We start from the raw sequence: 26,132 nt of genomic DNA on the forward strand, positions 1-26,132 counted from the left end.
ATTAATAGTCTAATGATGTGACTGACTCTTAACTGCCCCCTAATGGGCAATAAATGCTGGAACAGCCAGCGACGCCCATGTCCCATGAACAAATAAATTTTAAAAATCTTGTTTTGCAGGTTTGATGATTTGATGAATAACCTCCCTCTACCTGAATACACAAAAAGAGATGGAAGGTTAAACCTGGCTTCAAGGCTCCCAAACTATTTTGTGCGACCTGACTTAGGACCAAAGATGTACAATGCCTATGGTGAGCATTATGAATTGTATTAATCATTTCCTTCAGTTTACCACAGGTCTGTCAACATTTTAATTCCTGGCCTTCCACAAACTTAGTTTAAATTTTTGTGTGTGCATCCTTGTAAAGGACTACAGATTCTGATCGGTGCCTGGAATTTCAGTGTATCAACAGAATTCTTCCATTTCTACCATGTAAAATTGCTGATCCGAGCAAAATCTTTTGATTGCATAAACATTGAATCCAGACAGAAACTACTTGCACGGTATATTGCCTAATGCATTCTACTAAATTGTAATATTTAACTCATGGGTATTATGTTATGAATATAGCCTCGTGTTTTGTGCATGTCTTAATTAATTTTTCAACCTTGGAAGAGAAGTTTCTGCTGTTCCCAGGAATCTAGCAGGCAGTGATTCACTCAGATGTAAATGATGGACACAAAATATTGTCTAAGAAGGACGGGTAAGCTAAGAAAATCCAACATGCCAGAACTTGCACTCCCATTGTCTCTGATACAGTAAGCCGCATCTTGTATGTTCCTGTCTTGTGAAACTTATTGGTGGAGGATTTCAATTGTGACTGGAAACCCAACATGGGATGATATAGAAAAATACATACCATCCAAAGTACTATATGAAAAATGAAATGAAAATCGCTTATTGTCATGAGTAGGCTTCAATGAAGTTACTGTGAAAAGCCCCTAGTCGCCACATTCCGGCGCCTGTTCGGGGAGGCTGGTACAGGAATTGAACCGTGCTGCTGGCCTGCCTTGGTCTGCTTTAAAAGCCAGCGATTTAGCCCAGTGTGCTAAACTATAGACTCCTTTCTTCCCAGTCAGTGGAATGAAGCTGCTTAATTGAGATTTATATGTTGTTTGATGAACATCTTATCTTTTCATTCTGTTATGGTGCAGAGCTGCAGAAGCTTCTTCTAAAAATAAGCTTTTTAGGTAATGTTGCCCTAAATTTAATATGGAAGCATCTACCTGAAATCTCTATTAAAAGTTGTTTTTTTTGGTAATTTCTTTTCCAATTAAGGGCAATTTAGCGTGTTCAATCCACCTACCTTGCACATCTATGGGTTGTGGGGGCAAAACCCACGCAAACACGGGAAGAATGTGCAAACTCCACACGGACAGTGACCCAGAGCCAGGATCGAACCTGGGACCTTGGTGCCATGAGGCAGTAGGGCTAACCCACCGCGCTGCCCCACTATTAAAAGTTGATGGAGAACTGTTTAGTACCAGTTGGTTTTATAGATGTGGTATGTTTCGCTTCCACAGCCATCTTGTCTCCTCCGAATATTTTAACTGGGGTACTTTGTTAGTTTGGCGAAAAGGGAATGGACTGGGATTCAAACAGAGATTTTTCTACTTATTCAACATTTTTTTCAGGATTTCCTTCCCTCAAAGCTTCCACATTTTTAGTAAATTACTTCGACTATTTGTTACCTTGGTTTGAAAAGTAATTTTAAGTTGAACTTTTGACGGACATTTTACTCATTTCAAATAATATTTACTGCCTATCTGACCTTGTTAATTGTATGTGGCACAAGAATTGAATTGAAATAATTAAACGCACTGCCTTTCTTCATTAGGACTAATAACAACAGAAGATAGAAAAGTTGGAACGACAAACCTCCATCTGGATGTGTCTGACGCGGTTAATGTGATGGTTTATGTTGGTATACCATTAGGAGAGAACAACCATGAAGAAGGTAAGTACGTTTAACAGTTTTGTTGTCAGTGGTAGGTAACATTACACATGTAAAATAGTGCCTTACACTATGCAGTATTTTCTGACGGCATACTGAACCTGTTGTCCTTTAGAATTAATTGTAAATCGTGGATCTAGTGATGAAGTTGAGCTCCTTTATTTGTGTATAAAATAAAAAATAGTACTTGAAAACTGCGGTATTCACTTATGCATGGTATAACTCCATGACACATGTGAAGTATCCTGTGTTTGAAAGCAAGAAGGATGAAAAGTGGGTATCATGAAAGTGAAAGAAGGACAAATCATAGTGGATTTAAAGCATTAATACACTGTTTTCCAATACCAGCTTGGAATCAAATTGCATGACTGCAAAATTTGTTGGTTCAAGGGTCATCTGCCATCTTTCTCACCATATCTCTTAGGTGCTATTTAGTTATTTCTTGGAGTTGTTAATACTATTCTCTTCAGTGGCCTTCTCTGGCAACTTATTCCACAAGTGCACTGTGGAATTCTCTCAAGTTCAAGAATCTATTGTTCTGTACACTCGATCTCTGGACCCAAGCAACTCATGGCATAATTTTGGAAGTGGAAACAGAAGGTATATGGTATTTGAGATTAGTGAAACACTTTATATTACTCCTTTATGTTTCAGGTAATATTTCCAATGTCTCCCTATTTACAGAACTGTGGTTAGGCATGCTAAGGTCATTCCGTAACTCAGAAAATACTGAAATTCAGAAATGACTTGTTTCAAACATTCTAGACTAGAGAAGTTAGTGTATAACCAATATTCCTTGCCTTAATTTAAAAAAACTTCAAGTCAGAAATTTCTAATTGCTCATTTCTGACTTGTGTTCCTGGTATTTAATTAAAGACTATCTTAAAGGCATCTGTGTTTGTCAAATTTTCCATCATGTTGACTTTTATTTCGTAAAAGTTAATAGATAAAAGAGCTATTGGAACAAACCACCAATGTGCCTCTCAGACACCATATAGCCAAGTACTGTTTTCTCCAGCCTCAGCATCTCTAAATTAATCTCTTTGGGTTGAATTTTTCAAGAGGTGGATAGGAGCGTTGGCAGCAAACTCAAGTGTGGAGTGAATCGGATTAACATAAAACTTATCTGTGATGCTGGGATATCAGGAGGAGGTTGAGAAGCATCATCCACTTGTCACTTCTGGCTGAAGATTGCAAATGCTCCAGCTTTTTATATTGATTTGCTGGGCTCTGCCATCATTGAGGATGAGGATATTTGCGGAGTCTTCTCCACTGGTTACTTGTTTAATTGTTCACTGCCACTCTTGACTGAATGTAGCAGGCCTGTTTAGCTTTGATCTAATCCATTAATTGTGTGATCACTTTTCTCTGTCTATAGTATGCTGTTGATGTATTTATAACTTTTGATGAGCAGCAAAACTGAGCCTGTGAAAAAATGTGTTATGTTAAAAAAAATGAAAAGTGATTTTATTTTGTGCTTTTAGTTTCCTGTTTTGGGGGTCAGAAAATCCTTTAATGTGTTTAGCCTTTTGGATAGCCTGCTGAAGTCATTCTAGCTCCACACTGTTAATGCCCAATAAAGAACGCTGCAATCAGTTGGGAGTATCACTGCATGACAAGAGAGCTGAAATTCTCACCAGAGAGGTCAGGAAGGCTTATTCCCAGTTTTGCCACTGACTGTAGACTCCAGGCCACTGTGTAGTCAAACAACCATTCCTCTCCCTGACAACGGTTTGAGGCTGAACCAGACTGTTTGAAACCTTGGTGTTATGTTAGGCTCTGAACACGCCAGGACTCGTACCTCACCAAGTCCCATTTACCCATCACCCCTGTATTTGAAGATTAATATTGACTTTCGGTCTCCAGCAACACCTTCATTTTAAAATTCTCAATCTTGTTTTCAAATCCCTTCCTTGCGTCCTCCCTCCCTAACTCTGTACCCTCCAGTCCCACAACCCTCCTAGAAATCTGTATTCCTGTAATTCTAACCTTTTTACCCATCCCAATTTTTATTGGCACCCATGCCTACAGTTTCCTGGACCCTAAGCTTCAGAATTCCCTCCCTAAACTTTCCATCCTCACTCGCATTTGCTGGTCCCTAAAACCTACTTGTTAATTTGTCCTAATCTCTCCAAACGTGAGTGCAGGTCTTGGTCAGTTTTTTTTAATGCGGCTTAAGCCCAGAACACAGAGATTACCATTTGTTGTTTGTAGCTGTGAAATTAGATTAATTAGTTGGAAGTAAACAAGATAATTTGACATGTTTGGAATGCTGAATTTTGATCACAAAATTGAAGATCAAGTTGCCTAATATCATGGCAATGAATCTGTTCCAGAAACTTTTCCAGAGTACAAATATCAAGCACCTTTTGAAAGTCAATGGAGTGATGGTGTTAGTGTCACTACCGAAGCTGAGCATTTGAGGCATTTACTATTTTAAATCCTGGAATATTTGGGATACAGCTAGGCACCGTATCCTTTTCCATGTTGTGTTGAAGGTTATAAAATGCATTGCATTTGTTTGAGACCAATACTTAATTGTGCCACCGCCCCTCATCAGAAGCATATTCTCCAATGCCACCTCACTGCAACTTCAAGGTTGTCTTCGGTAAAAATTGAAACCTATACCTGCACTAATCCAGAATATGAAAATCTGTTGATAGTACTTATTATTAGTTCTGCCAGTTGGACGATATTGTGGCAATTTCATTGTGCAGTGATGTGGTACTTTGGAAGAAGTCCTATTTTTCTCATCATTTTCATTGTGTTCAGGGCCTCTGACTTGCGCTTTTTACTGTAAAATGGATGGCATTGGCGCATTCAATGCTCAAAATACCAATAAAGATTGTAGATTCCCAAATAATAAACAATTTAAATTGTATAGTAAATCAGAGGCCCTGATAGACGTGGTTGTAGAATTTTCTGTTTGTTTTAATCTATCATTGTGAGCTAGGAGGAGGATAAGCTTTGTGGGATTTTGATCAGTTTTCTGTTTTTGTATTGCATTTCATCTGAGGGAATAGAATATTCAAATTGCAGATTTTGTATTGGGCAATGGTTAATTTCTGATCAGTCATATAAGCTCGTGGGTGTGGCTAAGTAGCTCACTGACACTCCCCACAAGGTTAATGCAAGAATAATCACTACTTCGCAGGATACCAACTGGTGTCTGTAGAATAATGCCATTGGAAGGGCATGGATTGGCAGTATTTTCTAAGGCCCCTAAAATCCAGACTGAAATGATCTTCCGTCAAGTGAATTAACTCTAGAGCTTTAATTTTTTTGTGGGGTTGGGGGTCATTCCAGATCATTTAATTAATTGTTTTAGTTACATGATGAATTTTCTCCTTCACAGATACAGACAACAGCGGAGTAGCAGGTCTGTGCATTTTCATTCTGTTTTTGAGGCATGTAGTCCATTGCAGTAGCTTCTCTTTATTTATTTTTCCATTATTCATAAGACCAGGTGGTGGTGGCACATTTCTGAAGTAGATTGCAAATACCTTTATTACTGTGGATGGCTCTGAAACTAATATAACAATCTCTGCATTCACATCAGAAAATAGTTTTATGTTTGGGTTGAAATTTTCTTGTGCTAGAAACATGTGACAGGTCATTCACTGTCTACTTGTTCCCTTTGCAACTCTCTGATTGCGCTTTCAATTCAGAGAGACTTAAATTTGCATCTTGGGTAAAATCTTTGCATCCTTATGTTGGTACAAACATGGTTCTGACTCACATTTAACTTCTGAATAACATAAAGCACACTTTATATCTGTGCTTAATATTAATCATGGCTAATCTCGTTGCCTCATATCTCGCAAAAGCTTTAACATCTGCTTTTTCCATTAATCCGATTGACTCAAAAACGTGGGCGGACTGGATTGTGAATTCAAGGCTAGTATTTACTTGGTCGAACAAACTAGTAGTTACCAAATAAAGCAAAGTCCTAGGTTCTTTTTATAATGTATCTCAGATAAATGACTGATACAGATAAAGACTTTAGTCGCTGTTTATAATCAATAATTCTTCCTGACACTAATTCATGTTTTTTTCTTCTACATAAACAATTTACCAGTTGTGTGGAGCTTTGGCGCTATGCTGAGTGCACAAAACTATATAGAACAATAATGGTGATTCTGGATCAATTGTAATAAATACTGGGGATCAGATATAAAACCAACTTTCACCTTTAAGTTTGTATCTTGTATTGCTGAACCATTTGTAATATTTAGTTTTTAGTATGTCAGTTTAACAGCATTTTAGCTTGTTGCTGCAGTTAAAGCTCATATTTTAATTGACAACTGGGTATTTTAGAATATTCAGTTTATTATGTCCAGGATCCAATCTGTGATCTATCTACGGTTGCTGTTCAATGTAGCTCAGTAGCAACAGCTGCATTTTATCATGTCAATATAGCCAACATATGCTGCAAATGATTAAGTCTGTTTCTTTGCCAAATATCCCACAAAATTCTCGGTTAAAGTTACTAATTGTCTAATATTGGACAAAATATATTGGATAAAATTGTATCAGTGATGGGGCAGCTGGTCTGTCCACAGTATTGGTTCACTTTCAAGCATGGGCCTTGCCATCCTCAGCCCTATTGTGAATGAATGTATTAGCGTCTTGGCTTTGGCTAAAATGTTAGTCATAGGTAGTGGTGACACCATGCCCCTTATTGAAGCGTCTTTCTTGACTATTTTCCACTATTTTTCCTCGCACAAAGGCTGTGGTGGTAGGGTTGTTAGAACTAAATCATTTCTTGATCTCTACCCCATAAAAACGTTTCTTCCCTCCTTTCTTGCCTCAGCCTTGCACTGGTTAATGCCTCGTCCTCTTTATTCTACGTTTCATCTCCCTTTGCCCCCAATCCTGAATTCATTGACATTCTGTTCTCCCAAAACCTCACTCCATATAAACTTTCCATCTATTAAAGGCCACCTCACTGAAGGTATCCCATATGGATCTTCGACTCTCTAAATTCTGATCATATAGATTAGGCTATTTCTGACCACTTCTTGTTCTTGACCTCAGCAATTTTTTACTGTCTCCCACCCTAATTGTTCCCAGAAATGGTTCTTATCTGCACTCTTCAAGTCCAAGCAGTGCAGACTTGTGTGCCTGACACAGACGTGGACTTCGGGCACTATTGGGCCTTTTCCCAGCTGAAACATCCCATATCCAAGATTATCTTGGCAAGTAAAGATAACCCAAACTTCTTTTCTACAATACTAATACTTAAACTCCTCTCCCCTTCACCCTTGCCTCCAAGAAAGTGAGAAGCTAATGACCTTCATTGTCACTATGATTGAATCCATCTGTTCCTCTCTCTGCTGTTCCAGCTTCCCAACCAACCTAACATCTTAAGGTTCCTCCTTTCCCTAACATAGATTCTACAACCTTCTCTGGTTTCTCTCATCCCACTTTTTGCCATCTGTCATCTCTGCTTCCTCCACCCAATCCCAATAAATTGCAAAGCATTCAACTTGCCTTCCTGGCTCACATGTTAGGTGACACTGTAATTGGTTGCTCTCTTTTCAACTGCAATTTCCATCCCTTTTAAAGCTTCAATTTATTATCATTGCCCCAAATAACTCATCCTAAATCCCTCTGCCCTTGCAACTTAACTCCTTATTTAAAATCTCCCTTTCCGTCCTGAAGTCTTTGACTATGTTGTCTCCCTAAGCAATCAATGTTCATCTTTCGTGCAGTTTCCTTTCAAATCACAGAACCCTGTGACCAATGAGCATTATCCTTCCTTGATGTTTCTCCAGTCTTTAAAATGGTTGACCTACATCATCCTCCAGCTGCCCTCACAGATCCTCTGGTTGCAGCTGTAGTCAGAACATCACTGTCAATTATTTATTTTCTTGCACTTGGAATTACCTAAAGATCTAATCTCACCACCCTCCCCATTGCTGTATACATGTTGTGGCATGTCGGTATCATCCACATACTTTGACGTGCATGGCATGACAACGACAGCTATCTGTACCTCACCATTCCTGTCTTAACCCCTCCATTTATGACCTTTCATGCAGATAAACATTGAAAGGATTGTTGTGAGATCATCTTTAGCTCCCAAAGCACACTCCATGTCCTTCCCCCAGTTCCATCCAAAGAACAAAAAAAAGTACAGCACAGGAACAGGCCCTTCGGCCCTCCAAGCCCGTGCCGTCCATGCTGCCCAACTAAACTACAATCATCATCTACATTTCCTAGGTCCGTATCCCTCAAGAACATAGAGCATAGAACATCACAGCGCAGTACAGGCCCTTCGGCCCTCGATGTTGCGCCGACCTGTGAAACCACTCTGAAGCCCATCTACACTATTCCCTTATCATCCATATGTCTATCCAATGACCATTTGAATGCCCTTAATGTTGGCGAATCCACTACTGTTGCGGGCATTCCACGCCCTTACTACTCTCTGAGTAAAGAACCTACCTCTGACCTGTCGTATATCTCTCTCCCCTCAATTTACAGCTATGTCCCCTCGTGCTGGACATTACCATTTGAGGAGAAAGGCTCTCACTGTCCACCCTATCTAATCCTCTGATCATTTTCTATACCTCAATTAAGTCACCTCTTAACCTTCTCTAACGAAAACAGCCTCAAGTCCCTCAGCCTTCCCTCATAAGATCTTCCCTCCATACCAGGCAACAGTCTGGTAAATCTCCTCTGCACCCTTTCCAATGCTTCCACATCCTTCCTATAATGTGGCAACCAGAATTGCACGCAATACTCCAAATGCGGCCGCACCAGAGTTTTGTACAGCTGCAACATGACCTCATGGCTCCGAAACTCAATCCCTCTACCAATAAAAGCTAACACACCAGATGCCTTCTTAACAACCCTCTCAACCTGGGTGGCAACTTTCAGGAATCTATGTACATGGACACCGACATTTGAAATGAAAATGAAATGAAAATTGCTTATTGTCACGAGTAGGCTTCAATGAAGTTACTGTGAAAAGCCCCTAGTCGCCACATTCCGGCGCCTGTCCGGGGAGGCTGGTACGGGAATCGAACCGTGCTGCTGGCCTGCTTGGTCTGCTGTAAAAGCCTGCGATTTAGCTGAGTGAGCTAAACCAGCCCCATTTCTCTGCTCATCCACACTACCAAGAATCTTACCATTAGCCCAGTCCTCTGTCTTCCTGTTATTCCTTCCAAAATGAATCACCTCACACTTTTCTGCATTAAACTCCATTTACCACCTCTCAGCCCAGCTCTGCAGCTTATCTATGTCCCTCTGTAACTTGTAACATACTTCCGCACTGTCCACAACTCCACCGACTTTAGTGTCATCTGCAAATTTACTCACCCATCCTTCTATGCCTTCCTCCAGGTCATTCATAAAAATGACAAACAGCAGTGGCTCCAAAACAGATCCTTGTGGTACACCACTAGTAACTGGACTCCAATCTGAACATTTCCCATCAACCACCACCCTTTGTCTTCTTCCAGCTCGTAAGAAGTCTTACGACACCAGGTTAAAGTCCAACAGGTTTGTTTCAAACACGAGCTTTCGGAGCGCAGCTCCTTCCTCAGGTGAAGTGATCCGAAAGCTCGTGTTTGAATCAAACCTGTTGGACTTGTTACTGTGCTCACCCCAGTCCAACGCTGGCATCTCCACATCATTCTTCCAGCTAGCCAATTTCTGATCCAAACTGTTAAATCACCCTGAATCCCATGCCTCTGTATTTTCTGCAATAGCCTACTGTGGGGAACCTTATCAAACGCTTTACTGAAATCTATATACACCACATCAACTGCTTTACCCTCATCCACCTGTTTGGTCACCTTCTCGAAGAACTCAATGAGGTTTGTGAGGCACGACCTACCCTTCACAAAACTGTGTTGACTATCTCTAATCAAATTATTCCTTTCCAGATGATTTTACATCCTATCTCTTATGAACCTTTCAAAGACTTTGCCCACAACAGAAGTAAGGCTCTCTGGTTTATAGTTACCAGGGTTGTCTCTACTCCCCTTCTTGAACAAGGGGACAACATTTGCTATCCTCCAGTCTTCTGGCACTATTCCTGTCGACAAAGATGACTTAAAGATCAAAGCCAAAGGCTCAGCAATCTCCTCCCTAGCTTCCCAGAGAATCCTAGGATAAATCCCATCCGGCCCAGGGGACTTATCTATTTTCACACTTTCCAGAATTGCTGACACCTCCTTATGAACCTCAAGCCCTTCTAGCCTAGGAGCCTGTATCTCAGTATTCTCCTCGACAACATTGTCTTTTTCCTGTGTGAATACTGACGAAAAATATTCATTTAGCACCTCTCCTATCGCCTCGGACTCCACGCACAACTTCCCACTACTGTCCTTGACTGGCCCTACTCTTACTCTAGTCATTCTTTTATTCCTGACATATCTATCCAAAGCTTTAGGGTTATCCTTGACCCTACCTGCCAAAGACTTCTCATGTCCTCTCCTGGCTCTTCTTAGCTCTCTCTTTAGGTCCTTCCTAGCTAACTTGTAACTCTCGAGCACCCTAACTGAACCTTCACGTCTCATCTTGACATAAGCCTCCTTCTTCCTCTTGACAAGTGTTTCAACTACTTTAGTAAACCACAGTTCCCTCGCTTGACCACTTCCTGCCTGCCTGACAGGTACATACTTATCAAGGACACGCAGTAGCTGTTCCTTGAACAAGCTCCACATTTCAATTGTGCCCATCCTCTGCAGTTTCCCTCCCCGTCCGATGCATCCTAAGTCTTGCCTCATTACATCATAATTGCCTTTTCCCCCCAGATATAACTCTTGCCCTGCGGTATATACCTATCCCTTTCCATCACTAAAGTAAACGTAATCGAATTGTGGTCACTATCACCAAAGTGCTCACCTACCTCCAAATCTAACACCTGTCCTGGTTCATTACCCAGTACCAAATCCTCGCCTCACGTTGGCCTATCTACATACTGTGTCACAAAACCCTCCTGCACACATTGGACAAAAAGGAACCCATCTAAAGTACTCGAACTATAGCGTTTCCAGTCAATATTTGGAAAGTTAAAGTCCCCCATAACAACTACCCTGGTAAGTTCGCTCCTATCCAGAATCATCTTTGCAATCCTTTCCTCTACGTCTCTGGAACTTTTCGGAGGCCTATAGAAAATCCCTAACCGGGTGACCTCTCCTTTCCTGTTTCCAACCTCAGCCCATACTACCTCAGTAGACGAGTCCTCATCAAACGTCCTTTCTGCCACCGTAATACTGTCCTTGACTAACAATGCCACCCCTCCCCCTCTTTTACCACCTTCCCTGAGCTTACTGAAATATCTAAACCCTGGCACCTGCAACAACCATCCCTGTCCCTACTCTATCCATGTCTCCGAAATGGCCACAGCATCGAAGTCCCAGGTACGAACCCATGCCGCAAGTTCACCCACCTTATTCCGGATGCTCCTGGCATTGAAGTAGACACACTTTAAACCACATTCCTGCCTGCCGGTACACTCCTGCAACTTTGAAACCTTACTCATGACCTCACTACTCTCAACCTCCTGTATACTGGAGCTACAATTCAGGTTCCCATCCTATTCATGTATTTGTCAAGATGCCCCTTAAATGTCACTATAGTCCCTGCTTCCACCACCTCCTCCGGCAGCAAGTTCCAGGCACTCACTACCCTCTGTGTAAAAAAAACTTGCCTCGTACATCTACTCTAAACCTTGCCCCTCGCACCTTAAACCTATGCCCCCTAGTAATTGACCGCTCTACCCTGGAGAAAAGCCTCTGACGATCCACTCTGTCTATGCCACTCATAATTTTGTAGACCTATCAGGTCGCCCCTCAACCTCCATCATTCCAGTGAGAACAAACCGAGTTTATTCAACCGCTCCTCATAGCTAATGCTCTCCATGCTAGGCAACATCCTGGTAAATCTCTTCTGCACCCTCTCTAAAGCCTCCACATCCTTCTGGTAATATGTCGACCAGAATTGAACACGATACTCCAAGTGTGGCCTAACTAAGGTTCTATACAGCTGCAACATGACTTGCCAATTCTTATACTCTATACATATCCTCATGCCTGGACACCGTCTTGGGCTGAATCGATAATTTTACTGCATTGTAATTTATTCAACAAGAAGCTAAGCTTCCAACCCTATTATCTCCCTCATAAAGATTCACTGTTACTATCTCTGCAACATTACCCTCTCTCAACATATCTGTTGTAACTCTTTTCCATGCTTTTGTTACCTATTGGTTGACCACTCTGATGCTCTCCTTGCCCGCTTCCCAACCTCCACCTTGAACTTGTTGAAGATTCAGCTGCCTCTATTCTACCTTATAGTATGTCCTGGTGACCATCACTAACATTCCCTCCAAGCTACGTGGCTGCCCAGGAACCTGAAAGTCCACACACAGGCCATGCATTTAAATCGCCTCTGTACTTAGAATAAGTAAATTAAAGGAAACATTTCCCATTGCATCAGCCCTTATTGACTATATTGAATGCCGGCCCCCTCACACTACCAATTTAAATTCACATCACTGTGTTTAAACCTTTTCATGATATCACAACTCCCCATCTCGGCAATCTCTTCTAGTCTCACTATTGGTGGCTGTATCTCTGTATCTTCAGCTACCTAGGCCCCAAATTCTACAGTCCTCTCATTATTTCCTTCTTTCTCCTTCTTGACTCTCCTTAACACCCACTTTTGACAGGTCTTTTGGTCAAACTCCCAAATATCTTGTTTTTGTTAACATTCATTTATTTCTAATTTGCCTCTGAAGTGCCTTGCAATGTTATTTGCTGTTAAAGGCATCATATGTATTAAAGTATCATGCATTTGTTGTGTTGTATATGATCAGAAGTTATGAGGACGATCGAGGAAGGTGATGTGGATGAGGTGACGAAAAAAAGAATTCACAAAAGCAAAGAGAAGGCCGGTGCACTCTGGCACATCTATGCAGCAAAAGATGCTGAGAAGATCAGAGAGCTGCTCAGAAAGGTGAGCTTCACATTGAACTTCAATGTGAATGTCCCTTGCCAAAATATTATGTTTTCATAATTCATTCATGGGGCCATCACTTTTGGCGTTTGAGTAGGTGGTGGTGAATTGCTTCTTGAACTACTACTGTCTTGGTGCTGTAGTTGCAGCCACAGTGCTGTTAGGTAGGGAGTTCCAGGACTTTTACTCAATGACAATGAAGGAATGGCAAAATATTTCCATGTCGAAAGAGCATTGGTGAATTGCTGCAGTGCAACTCCCCAATGGTATACGCTTCAGCTTTGGTGTAGAACTTGGAGGTTTGGAGCTGCATTATTATTCAACACAGTACTGTATCTGCATCAAGCTAATAGATGGAAATTGTAAAAGTTTGGATTCCCTTAAGAAAAAGATTTTCCTCTTTCACCTACTGCTACGCAAAAGCCATTTTTTTTTAAATAAACAATTTTATTGAGGTAATTTTTGGCTTTATAAACAGTTACAGACATCATCAGAAAGGAAGCAAAAAAGGCAAAAATGTGCAAACATCCACGTACTTTCAATACTTCCATCGTAACATATTGCACAAGCCCGCTCCCCTCCCACCGGTACTACCCGCCATATTTTCCCTCCTCTACTCTTCCCCCCCCCCCCCCCCCGCTGACGCTCACTCTCCCGCAAAGAAGTCAATAAATGGTTGCCACCTCCGGGTGAACCCCTGCACAGATTCCCTCAAGGCGAACTTAATTTTTTCCATCCCCAGGAAACTCGACATGTCCGCAAGCCACCACTCAGTCTTCGGGGGCTTTGAGTCCCTCCACGCCAATAATATTCGTCGCCGGGCTATCAGGGAAGCAAAGGCCAAAACATCGGCCTCTTTCTCCCCCTGGACGCCCGGGTCTTCCGAAACCCCAAAAATTGCCACCCCTGGACTCATCACCACCCTTGTTTTTAGCACCTGGGACATGATGCCCGCAAATCCCTCCCAGTACCCCCTCAGCTTAGGGCATGCCCAAAACATGTGAACATGGTTCGCTGGTCCTCCCGCGCACCTAGCGCATTTGTCCTCTATCCCGAAAAATTTGCTCATCCGAGCCACCGTCATATGGGCCCGGTGAACGACCTTAAATTGGATCAGCCCGAGCCTAGCACATGTCGCGGTCGAATTTACCCTACTCAGGGCCTCTGCCCACAGCCCATCCTCCATTTCCCTGCCTAGCTCCTCCTCCCATTTAAGTTTCAGTTCCTCTGTCTGGGACCCTTCCTCCCTCATGAGCACCTTATATATACCCGAGACTCTGCCCTCTCCTTCTTCCCTCCTAGAGACTATTCTGTCGAGGATCCCCATTGGCGGGAGGCGTGGGAAAGATGGGACCTGTCTACGAACAAAGTCCCGCAACTGTAGGTATCTAAAATCATTTCCCCTTACCAACCTAAATTTCTCCTCCACGCTCCTCAAACACGCGAAGCTCCCTTCCAGAAACATATCACCCACCCTTCCCGCCCCTGCTCGCCGCCATACTCTGAACCCCCCATCCATACTGCCGGGGGCAAACCGATGGTTGTCGCAGATTGGCGCCCAGACAGACGCCCCCATCTCCCCCCACATGCCTCCTCCACTGGCCCCATATCCGCAGGGTCGCCACCACTACCGGGCTGGTGGTGTACTTGGCCGGCGGCAGCGGTAGAGGAGCCGTGACCAGGGCTTCCAAGCTGGAGCCCCTGCACGAAGCCGCCTCCACCCGCTCCCAAATAGACCCCGTACCCACCATCCACTTCCTTATCATAGCGATGTTGGCCGCCCAGTAATAATTGATCAGACTCGGCAAAGCCAGCCCTCCCTCGCTGCGGTTCCTCTCCAACATCGCCTTCTTCACCCGCGGGGATTTTCCCGCCCAGACAAAGCTCATGATCAGCCCGTTAACTCTTTTGAAGAAGGACTGTGGGATAAAGATCGGGAGGCACTGAAAAATAAACAAAAATCGAGGGAAGATTGTCATCTTTACAGTCTGCACCCTCCCTGCCAGCGACAGCGGGAGTGCATCCCATCTCCGAAACTCTCCCTTCATTTGCTCCACCACCCTGGCCAAATTTAACTTATGCAGCCTGCCCCAGTCTAGTGCCACCTGGATTCCCAAATACCGGAAATTTTCCTCAACCAGCCTAAATAGTAGCCCTCTCAATCTGTTCTCCTGGCCCCTTGCCTGGACCACAAACATTTCACACTTGACCGTATTTAATTGTATCCTGAGAACTGGCCGAACTTCCTCAGCATTCCCAGTATAGTTCCCATCCCGGCCACTGGGTCCGACACGTACAGGAGCAGGTCGTCTGCATAAAGAGAAACCCTGTGTTCAACCCCATCCCTCACCATCCCCTTCCAACCCTCTGCGGCTCTCAGCGCAATCGCCAGCGGCTCTATGGCCAGCACAAACAGCAGCGGGGAGAGCGGGCAGCCCTGTCTGGTCCCTCGGTACAACCTAAAGTACTCCGACACTTCTCTGTTGGTCCTGACGCTGGCCCTCGGGGCCTGATATAATAATTTGATCCAATCCACCAATCCCTCCCCGAACCCAAACCGTCCGAGCACCTCCCATAGATAGTCCCACTCCACCCGGTCAAAGGCCTTCTCGGCGTCCATTGCCACCACTACCTCCACCTCCCTACCCGCCGGGGGCATCATTATCACATTGAGTAATCTCCTCAGATTGGCCGCCAGCTGCCTACCTTTCACGAACCCCGTTTGATCCTCCCCAATCACCTCCGGTACACAGTCCTCCATTCTACCCGCCAGTACCTTTGCCAGGAGCTTGGCGTCTACATTAATCAGGGAGATTGGCCTGTACGACCCGCACGCCTCTGGGTCTTTACCCCGCTTCAATATCAGAGATCTGGTGGCTTGTGACATTGTCGGCGGCAGGGTCCCTCTGTCCCTTGCCTCATTGAAAACCCTCGCCAAGACCGGGCCCACCAGCTCAGAGAACTTCCTATAAAACTCTACTGGGTATCCATCCGGCCCCGGGGACTTCCCCGACTGCATAGCCTTAAGGCCCTTCAATACCTCCTCTACTCTAATCGGGGCCCCCAGCTCTTCCACTCGCCCCCCACCAACTGTTGGGAATGTTAACCCGTCCAGAAACCTTTTCATCCCCTCCGGTTCTTCCGGCGGCTCCGAAGTATACAGCTTACGATAGAAGTCCCGGAATACCCTATTCAATTCTGCCGGGTCCTCCACTTTGCGACCCCCCTCGTCCCTCACTGTACCTATTTCCCTGGCCGCCTCCCTCCTCCTGAGTTGCTGCGCTAACAGTCTGCTAACCTTTTCCCCATGCTCGTACACCACTCCTCTCGCCTTCCTAAGCTGTTCCACGGCCCTGCTCGTGGATAGTGCCCCCAGTTCCACCTGTAGTCTCTGCCTCTCCCTGAGTAAAACCTCCCCCGGGGACTCCGCGTGCTCTTCATCTATCCGACCCATTTCCCTGACCAATCTATCCATCTCTGCCCGGTCTGCCTTGGCTCTGTGGGCCCCAATTGAAATCAGCTCCCCCACACTACTGCCTTTAGCGCCTTCCACAGGGTCGCCGCTGAGACCTCCCCCGTGTCATTCACCTGTAGGTAATTTTTTATACATTTCCGAAGCCTCTCGCAGATCCCCTCCTCCGACAGCAGTCCCACATCTAGCCTCCATTGCGGGCGTTGATAGCTCGCTCCCCCGAACTGCAGGTCCACCCAATGCGGGGCATGGTCTGAAATGGTAATTGCTGAGTATTCCGTGTTCTTTACCTCCCCCATACAGTCCCTGCTTAGTACAAAGAAATCCATCCTGGAATATACTTTATGGACGTGCGAGTAAAACGAGTAGCCCCTTCCTGTTGGCTGTCTATCTCTCCAGGGGTCCACTGCCCCCATTTGCTCCATAAACCCTTTCAGCTCCCTTGCCATTGCTGAGAGTCTACCCGTTCTGGGACACGACCGATCCAAAGTCGGGTCAAGGACTATGTTAAAGTCCCCTCCCATTATTAGCCTGCGAGAATCCAGGTCCGGGATCTTCCCCAGCACTCTTTTAATGAAGTCCACGTCTTCCCAGTTCGGGGCATATATATTCACCAGCACCACTCTTCTCCCCTCCAGTCTGCCCCGTACCATCAGGTATCTGCCCCTCCCTGTCTGCGGATATGCCCTCTGCCTCAAATTGCACGCGCTTGATCATTATTGCCACCCCTCTGGACTTCGAGTCCAAGTCCAAGTGGAAGACCTGGCTAATCCAGCCCTTCCTTAGCCTGGTCTGGTCCGACACTTTCAGATGTGTCTCCTGCAACATAATTACGTCCACCCTCAGGGCCCGCAAGTGCGCGAACACCCTCGCCCTCTTAACCGGCCCATTCAGTCCCTTGACTTTCCAGGTGATCAGCCTGGTCGGGAGGGCACATCCCACAACCCACCCCGCCAGTCAGCCATAGCCTTTCTCGGGCCGGCCCCTGGCCCGTGCGTCCCGCCATTCCTGGCCCGCCCTTTGGCTGCCTCCACCCTCAACCTCCTTTCCAGTGCCTATTTCAAGTCCCTCTCCCGTCAGCAAAACAACCCCCCCCCTCCCCTAACCCCATCCCCCGATATCCCCACCCCTGCCATCTACTGGCTGTAACTTCCCCCCCCATCTGACTCCCTTGACTAGCCAATCTGCTAGCCCGGTGACTCAACACTCCGGCGCCTTCCTGTCTCATTCCCATTGTTTCCCCGTCCTCCTCCCCACTCCCCGGCGCCCCATCCCCCTCTCCCACCCACTGGGGCAAGCCGGCTCCAGTGTCTTCCCCGAGCTGCACAAAAAGCACAAACCAGCCCAAACAGGAAAGAAAACACAGAAAAAAGAGAAAAGGCACATAAATATATACCCAACCCCCCCCCCCCCCCCCCCCCCCCCATAAGAAACAAGAGAGACCACAAAAAACAAAAAAGGGGGGGGGGGGGGGAGGGAGTTAACCCCCCAAACCAATGTCCATGAACAAAGGAAAGAGTCCCAAATGTTCCGCTTGGCCCCTTTGGCCCAGCAAACCGTTGAGCAGCAGTCCAGGCACATTCGGCGTTCCTTCCCACAGAAATCCTCGGGCCCTAATTTGTGTCCTTGGGGCCTCCCTTCGGGACCAGCCCCAGGTCCCTCACAAAATCCATCGCTTCTTCGGGCTCGGAGAAGTAGTGGTGTTGACCCTGGTGCGTGACCCATAGCCGAGCTGGGAACAGCAGACCAAACTTCACGTGCTTCTTGAACAGCACCAACTTGACAATCTTAAAGGCTGCTCGCCGCCGAGCCACCTCCTGGTTTAGGTCCTGATAAATGCGGAGAACACTGTTGTTCCACGTGCTGCTCCTGGCGCTCTTTGCCCACTGCAGCACCCGCTCCTTGTCCACGAACCTGTGGAACCTAATCGCCATCGGGTGGGGGGTCCGCCCGGCCGCCCCTGCCTTGCCTGCACTCTGTGTGCCCCCTCCAGCTCCGGCAGTCACGGAAAGGCTTCGGCCCCCATCAGCTGCTTCAGCAGATCTGCTACAAACGCTGCAGCATCAGCTCCCTCAGCCCCCTCCGGGAGGCCGACCATCCTCAGATTGTTCCTGTGGACTCTATTCTCCAGCTCCTCCACTCTGTCCAGCAGTCTTCTCTGCCGCTCTTTCAGGCCGTCAACTTCTAGCACTGCAACCGTTTGCGCATCCGCCTGCTCCTCCACCGCCTCTCCCAGCTCCTTAACTTTAACATCCTGGGCGTCCAGCCTCTGGTTCAGCTGATCCACCACTTTCTGGATTGGGTCCAAGCTGTCCCGCTTCAGCACTTCAAAACTGGACTTCATTTCCTGGATCATGTTATCCAGCGCCTGCTGGATTGCTGAGTCCGGGGTCCATGTGTCCGCCATCTTAGGTCCCAGGTAATTTTCTTCAGGTCCTTGTCTCTGTCCCTTTTTCTCCTTCTTCTTCTGCCTTCTGGACTCCCGCTGTTCCATGTGCTGCAGCCCGCTCCTCAGCACCTTCGCTGCCGCCTTCCTTCTCCCAGCTCCTTAAATTTTACCTTCTGGGCATCTGAAGTGGGTCCAAGCTGTCCCTCTTCAGCAACTCCAAACTTTTTTTCCTTGTCCTGGAGGAAGGAAGGTCCGTGGGTCCGCCATCTTACCCTTCAGGTCAGTTTCCTCCTTGCCTCCGTCTCTCTCTCTCTCTCTCTTTCTTCCTCTACCTGCTGGCCTCCCACGATTCCATCCGCTGCAGCCCGCTCTCCTCTTCTTTCACGGCAGCCTTTTTGCCGCCCCCGTGGTCCCGCTATCGCGGGGAATCAGCTGCTAAGCCCCGCCGGAGTGAGAGCCCACCGAATGTGCGGCTCACTCAGGCATCGCCGCCACCGGAAGTCCCCCAAAAGCCATTTTAAAACTTTTCTTGAATGCTGGTTGAGTGTTAATGCTATGCAGATACTCTACAAAATTGTTCTTTTTTCTGATATTGGTAAATTTGTACACCCTGCACTTTCCCAAGGCAAATTTGTTGACTAGATATCCAAATGTCCATCGTGCTAAGATACATGCCTTCTAGCTCAGGAGAGCTGTTGACTTCAGCCCCTTTAGATTAATGGCAGATGTGAATTGTGTGGTGTATTTAATTTACTACTATAATGGGTACCAATTATAACTGCTGTTGTTGTTTCCCCCTCAGGTGTCTGAAGAGCAAGGTCAAGATAACCCACCAGATCATGATCCAATTCATGATCAGAGCTGGTACCTAGATCAGACTCTACGGAAACGACTGTATGAAGAGTATGGTGTGCAAGGCTGGGCCATTGTGCAATTCTTGGGGGATGCTGTCTTCATCCCAGCAGGAGCACCTCACCAAGTAAGGACTGCTGCTTACCAAATTTTAAGGAAGAATCAGGAATTCCACAAGGCGTCAGTTACACTGAGGATTAGGTTAAGAAAGAATGAACTTTATAAAATAATTTCACAGTTGAATGAGAGAGGAAAAGCTGTAATTATTAATTGGACACACAAAGTAATGTGAAGCACCAGATGCCTGTTTGTTTCTGCCAGATATGATTTTGTCTGTAATATCTCCCTGGACAATAGTCTATGGTAATTAATGCATCGGCATTTTCACAGTAAGAATAATTCGTGTGTCTGAACCTGGTTGGAGGGAAAAATTTGATATAATGATTAGACTTAAATGACATTTTAATTATTTTCAGTTGTTTTATTTAGCTGTTGCTTATTTATCCTGGTTCCGACTGTTCGTTTCTATAATGTATGAAATAAGGAAGGCCAGGAACCTGTGGTAATGACTGTTTGTTTTTGCTCCAGGTACACAATCTGTACAGCTGTATCAAAGTAGCCGAAGACTTTGTCTCTCCAGAACATGTCAAACACTGCTTCCGTCTTACTCAGGAATTCAGGCACCTCTCAAACACTCACACCAACCATGAAGACAAATTGCAGGTATGCCATTGTTAATAAGTGCTTCTAATTAATAATGGAATTGTCTGATTGGAAGAATATTCCCACTTGCAAATGAATACATCTCAAGGCCCCAACAGTGAGGGAAATACCTGGCCCTAAACCAATTTGCTCTTAGCTGCTGATAGTGTCTGTCATATTTAGCCATTCTAAAGGTGAGTGGCAGAAAACTGTGAACCGGTGAGTTGTACAGTGAATTCCAGTTCCTGTAGGCTTTATTTAGAGTTATATAATATGTTATTTGGGCATGTCCACAGTAATCTACAGAATCAGCTTGCAGGCAGAGCAGCAACCAAGACCCAACATGATTAGCTTCTAAATTGGCAAAAGGGACCATCAGTAGCAAACTGTGCAGCACAATAGCATAGTGGTTGGCACAGTTGCTTCACAGCTCCAGGGTCCCAGGTTGGATTCCCGGCTTGGGTCACTGACTATGCGGACTGCACGTTCTCCCCGTGTGTGCATGGGTTTCCTCCAGGTGTTCCAGTTTTGTCCCACAGTCCAAAAATGTGCAGGTTAGGTGGATTTGCCATGATAAATTGCCCTTAGTGTCCAAAGAATTTTAGCTGGGGTTACTGAGTTACGGGGATAGAGTGGAGGTGTGGGCTTAAATAGGGTGCCCTTCCAAGAGCAGGTGCAGACTCGACGGGCCAAATGGCCTCCTTCTGCACTGTAAATTCTATGATTCTATGAATACATAAGATACTTTCATGGGGAAAACTTGTAAGAATACTGCGTGACTTCACAATTTAAACAGGAAATAGTTCTATTTTCTACCTTTCCCTTGCACCTCTGTTTGTATTCTGTATGTTGATGCTGACTTGCTAATTATGTGAACTATGGGTAAGCATGAAGTTTTTTGTCCTTAGGTGAAGAACATTATCTACCATGCTGTCAAAGATGCAGTTGGAACACTGAAGGCTGAAGAACCTAGACTGGTCAAGTCATAGAAGCACCTGCAATTGAAATCAGACTCGGAGAAACTGTTCTGTAACATATGCTCATGAAGAAATACATGCGGTTAAAAAAGGAAGCAGTTTTGGGTGGAGATAAAATGTTCAATAAAAGTCCAGTATCACAGTGGAATATATATCAGTTTTGCTATGTTCTGCCGCAAGCTGTAGGAGCAGAGGATTTGGGAGAGTATCACATTGTAGTTAGTTTCGCACTGAGTTAGTGATTATATTTAAAATAAAATTGAAGTCCCTTTCCCCTTAATTTTTCCATATACAATATGCTGGGATAATGAGAGAGGATCTTGTAGATGTAGCAAAGCCCACAATTGTAACATACTCGTTCCCAGAGTGAGGAGCAAGTTTTGAAGGATAGAAAGTCTTTTTGTTTGCTCACAGTGACTACGATCCACTGGTCCCTGATTTTATTTAATTATAATTGTACTTAAAGGCCTTTGCAGCATTCCAGACACTCGGAGGTTCTGAACTGTTTCTGTATGGTACTTGGCTACCCATTGAGTTACAACCAGACCTCACTGGAATCATAAACTAACTGCTGAATCAGGTCAAGAGATACGAGTTAACATGTTATAGTTTAGAATGATCACTGAATCATTCTTCTTCCATCCCCTCGAGGCCCCAATCGCAGATCAAGGTGGCAGAGGGAATTGGATTTCTGGTTAGGTCTGTGGATATTAAGGTTTCAGAAATATGGAACTGTTTTAAAATAATTTTGTTTTTATTTCATTTTCCAAGTTGAATTTTTGTGTCCCAACTTCCTATATTTAAAAAGAACAGAAGTTATTTTGCAATACAAAGGAGCAATCTCTTTTAAACAAAATCTTCTGACCTGTTTGCTGCAGTCTGCTGCCTTCAGCTGGAAACTATAAATGATGCTCCTTCTGACATGGGCAAATGAATATGTCCATTTTTCTCACAATTTTTCTGAAGCACGCTCCATTGCTTCTGGCTGCTAGATTCATGCATCAAGCAGCCTAGAGAATCTGACCCTGTAAGCACAGGAAAATGGTTTGAGTTCCTTGCTTGGATATTGAAATTTAATTTAGGGTTGTCGAGAGAATTACACAGTTTAACAGTCAGACACTACATTCTTAACCAGGCAATAAGAAATGAATTGGGTGTCATCAGTGCCAAGCCTTGCCACACTCAAGTGAAAAAGCAAAATTTCAATACTAAGCTGGAGTCAACTGTGCTATAAAACTAATATCGTTGAACTGAATTTTAGAGGCATTAAGAAAATTCTGAAAACATTTTGCAAGCCCCCCCCGGTATATCATTTCAGTCCTCAAGTCTTTCATTGTTTGATATCAGAACCATAAAGTAAGAATCACAGGGATGTCTAAAGGTGAATTTTGAATCTTATTGAACAAAACTAGGTCATAACATTTTGGTCACTGCATCTGAGCTTCACTGCACATCTGATGCTAATCCATGAGGTCTTAAGGGCATAATGTTCAAATATTGGGTAGCTTAAAGTGATTGTGACTAATCGGGACTCTCCTTTATGCATACCTTTCAGAGAACTGAGGAACGGCTGTGTGGATGTGGAGTTCAAAACATACAACCAAGTGTGATGATCTGATGATTCCTGTCCAATTGATAGTCATCAAATGTTTAGTATTTCTATAAGTAGTCTTAAAATATTCTCCCATTTGTAAACATATTTTTCAAAGAAACATTTAAGAACATGAGCCATTTATTGATATTTTGGGCTGTTATAATATTCACCTGTGTGGAATTATTTTTGTTACACACACGCATTGCTGACAATTCTTTTACCAGGCATTAAGTTCTATTTTTTGGTGAATGAACAATTATACACAGGATTGCAAACTCTTAAGTATGGCCTGTGATACCCACTGTGGTCCAAGAGTGTGAATGAGTGCTTTTATACTGGGGAGTTTTGTTTTAACGTTGATAGTTTCCATGTTGCGTTGTCAGTGAAGAAAATAGTTCCAGCTCGGGGTATGTTGAATAGAATGGCGAAAGCGACTTTAGCCGGTTTGAGTAATGTTGGAGTGCCAGGTTGCAGGAAGGAGTTGATCGTAACGAGAAAAGTGGGTATTGCAAAATATATATCAAATCACCTGAACAGTCCACATACCTTAGGTGAAATTAGATTACTTACAGGTTTTTGTCATGTCGCCATGTATAGTTTAAATTTTTTACAGGTATCTATTGCTGTTGGGAAATTGCCTAATATATTTTGGGATTGTGAGGTGTGGTGACACCTAAATATTTTGAGTCTGGTCTTGCAGCCATGCAGTTAATTCCAGTTTTCAGTCCCTGACTTACTTTGTTTCTATGTATGACAGGGCTCCAATCAGAGCTACTTACACATGGTAATTATTCTTCACTTCCAAACAGGAATCTTGAACCTGATGACAGGGCAAGTTGACAGGATGTTGTGGGGACATAACTTTCACTTTTGTTCAGCCACTTGTGCATTTCAATTAAAAATAGCTTTCTTAATCTGCTGGAAGTGATGCCTTTGCTCCTGAGCTCTACACTGTTAATGGATAAGACAATTCCCAGGGACAGGGAAGCTCAATAGTGTAGCAAAGTTTAGCATTATTTACAACAGTGCTTGAGAAAAAGGTACGGACTGATAAACCTTTATTTTAAATAATACACACACTGGCAGCAGTTTTACTGGCCTGTTGCACCTTCCAGCAGATTTCATTCAGATTTTTTTGGCCATTTATATATACTTTCGATAATGATTTGTGTGGAGGCGCTTTTTGTCAGTCGCTGCAATTCTATTTTTTAAAAAGGATTAACTTTGGATCTTGAAGCAAACATGAATACAAAATATGGACATTATCCTCAAATGATGACAGCTTTAAGCATTTGGCAGACTTCCAGCATTGGCATTCAGGCAGATTTGGCGGTACCCACCAGTTTTTATTTTTCCAAATAGACTGCTTCCAAGATTCAGTATTTACAACCAAAACTGTCTCTAGGAGTATGTTTCTGTTTATTTTTTGTTTGGGCAGGTACCATGGTACCATTCGTAAATCCAATGTTTTTTTGTTGATATGTATGCTGTTGTGACTTTTTAATAAAAGGATAAAATGAAGAAAAAAAATACTGTCACATAATGTAGAATACTTTGTCTTCATTTACTGCAAGCATTTTGTGAAGGGCTGATTTAGGTTTCAATATTCTTATTAAAATTTAAAGAAATAAGTTTGTTTCCAGTGTCAATTTATTTAAAATTTGCTTATTCTTAGGGCAGTACATTTAGACCCACTTGGAATTGAGCCGGGTCAATTCTCATGTGAATCCAACATGAGTTAGAAGTATATCGTGTTCTTAATATCTCCGCTCATCCAAAAGTGGCAACTTTGGAGTGTAGCTTGACGGAAATTTATCATGGGCAAACAATCATAAAATGATCCAGCATAAAAGGCCATTTTGCCTCTGCCAGTGCTCTAATTTATCAGTTCATCTGTTAATTTTTAATTTGTCCTGTTACCTTTTAAACCATATTATAGTTTCTGCTTCTGTTGGTGTGATCAGTGTTTTTTATTCAGCATTTAATTTCCTAGCAAGCCCTCTTTAATGAAAACAAATCTCTTAACCATTAGGTTAGGTGGGTGGCCATGATCAATGCGGTGTTATGGAATAGGGTGGGGAGGCGGGCCTTAGTGTGCTCTTTCGGAGGATTGATGCACGCTCAATGGGCCAAATGGCCTCCTACACTCAGGATTCTCTGACTGCTTCCATTCTTTTTGTGATGTGGAGATGCCGGGGTTGGACTGGGGTGAGCACAGTAAGAAGCCTTAGAACACCAGGTTAAAGTCCAACAGGTTTGTTTCGAATCACTAGCTTTCGGAGCACTGCTCCTTCCTCAGGTGAAAGCTTTCAGCTGAGGAAGGAGCAGTGCTCCGAAAGCTAGTGATTCTTTTTGTGGCGATCTTAACCAGAGGATCAGAATTTACCAACTCGCTGATCAGTGGAAATATTTTTTCTCAACTTGTTTTTCAGCTCTCTCTTCCTCTGAAATGTGCCATGGTCTTTAAATGCTTCCTAAAATAGGATGCCCAAAGTTGTGCATGATAACCAACAAACTACAGGTCTCTATTTATGATCTTCGCATCCCCGAAATTGAGAAACAGAATAGGATTAAAAGAGCCAAGTATATGAGAGTCATTACGCTTGTAATGGATGTCAATGGAGAGCCGATTGCCAGGCACAAGTTGTGAAAGGGAAGGGTGGAGCCAGAGATGGGCCCAGTGAAAACTCAGTAAAAATGAAATTCACATTATACTATTAGCAAGAAGCAACATTTATAATTACCAAAGTAACAGCATGTCTGAGAAGTACTGGTGTGGGTGATGAACATTCAGTATCTCACAAAGACGCTTGCCGCTGGGATGCAGGAGGAAGAAGTAGAATTTAAGAGTTGTTCAAAGTGAGAACCAGTTTAGCCAGACAGGAATATGTTGTAGAAAGAAAACTGGTTAGGCCAGTGTTTCAAAGAACCACCAAAGGGCCTGCAATCTACCTTGGTGAACACTAGAGGTGTAATAGGACTACACCCAAAATGTAAAGTTGATTGGGCCGAGTGGCAGCAATAAGTGTCAGGGAACTCATGGACATAGGTGGATAGAGTTTGGTACAAGTGTTCAAACCAGAGCAGCATGATGGTGCAGTGGTTAGCCTCAGGGTGCCGAGGTCCCAGGTTTGATCCTGGCCCTGGGTCGCTGTCCATGTGGAGTTTGCACATTCTCCCCGTGTTTGTGTGGGTTTCACCTCCACAACACAAAAAAA

The 26,132-nt window shown here is 44.2% G+C and overlaps 1 protein-coding gene across 2 annotated transcripts in view; it reads left to right on the forward strand.

Moving 5' to 3' along the window:
* LOC119965096 (lysine-specific demethylase 3B-like) overlaps positions 1-24,545 on the forward strand; it is a 152,699-nt gene extending 128,154 nt beyond the window's left edge. Inside the window, exons 21-27 of one of the 2 annotated variants that reach the window (XM_038795387.1) lie at positions 120-250; positions 1,838-1,957; positions 5,310-5,333; positions 12,789-12,928; positions 19,592-19,768; positions 20,230-20,364; positions 21,252-24,545. In XM_038795387.1, coding sequence (XP_038651315.1) covers positions 120-250; positions 1,838-1,957; positions 5,310-5,333; positions 12,789-12,928; positions 19,592-19,768; positions 20,230-20,364; positions 21,252-21,332 — 808 coding nt within the window. In that variant the 3' untranslated portion in view covers positions 21,333-24,545. The remainder of the gene's footprint in view (positions 1-119; positions 251-1,837; positions 1,958-5,309; positions 5,334-12,788; positions 12,929-19,591; positions 19,769-20,229; positions 20,365-21,251) is intronic. The other variant, XM_038795388.1, reaches the window with a different exon arrangement.
* The last annotated feature ends 1,587 nt before the right edge of the window (positions 24,546-26,132 follow it).

Source organism: Scyliorhinus canicula, chromosome 4 (assembly GCF_902713615.1).
Source record: "Scyliorhinus canicula chromosome 4, sScyCan1.1, whole genome shotgun sequence".
NCBI lineage: Eukaryota > Metazoa > Chordata > Chondrichthyes > Carcharhiniformes > Scyliorhinidae > Scyliorhinus > Scyliorhinus canicula.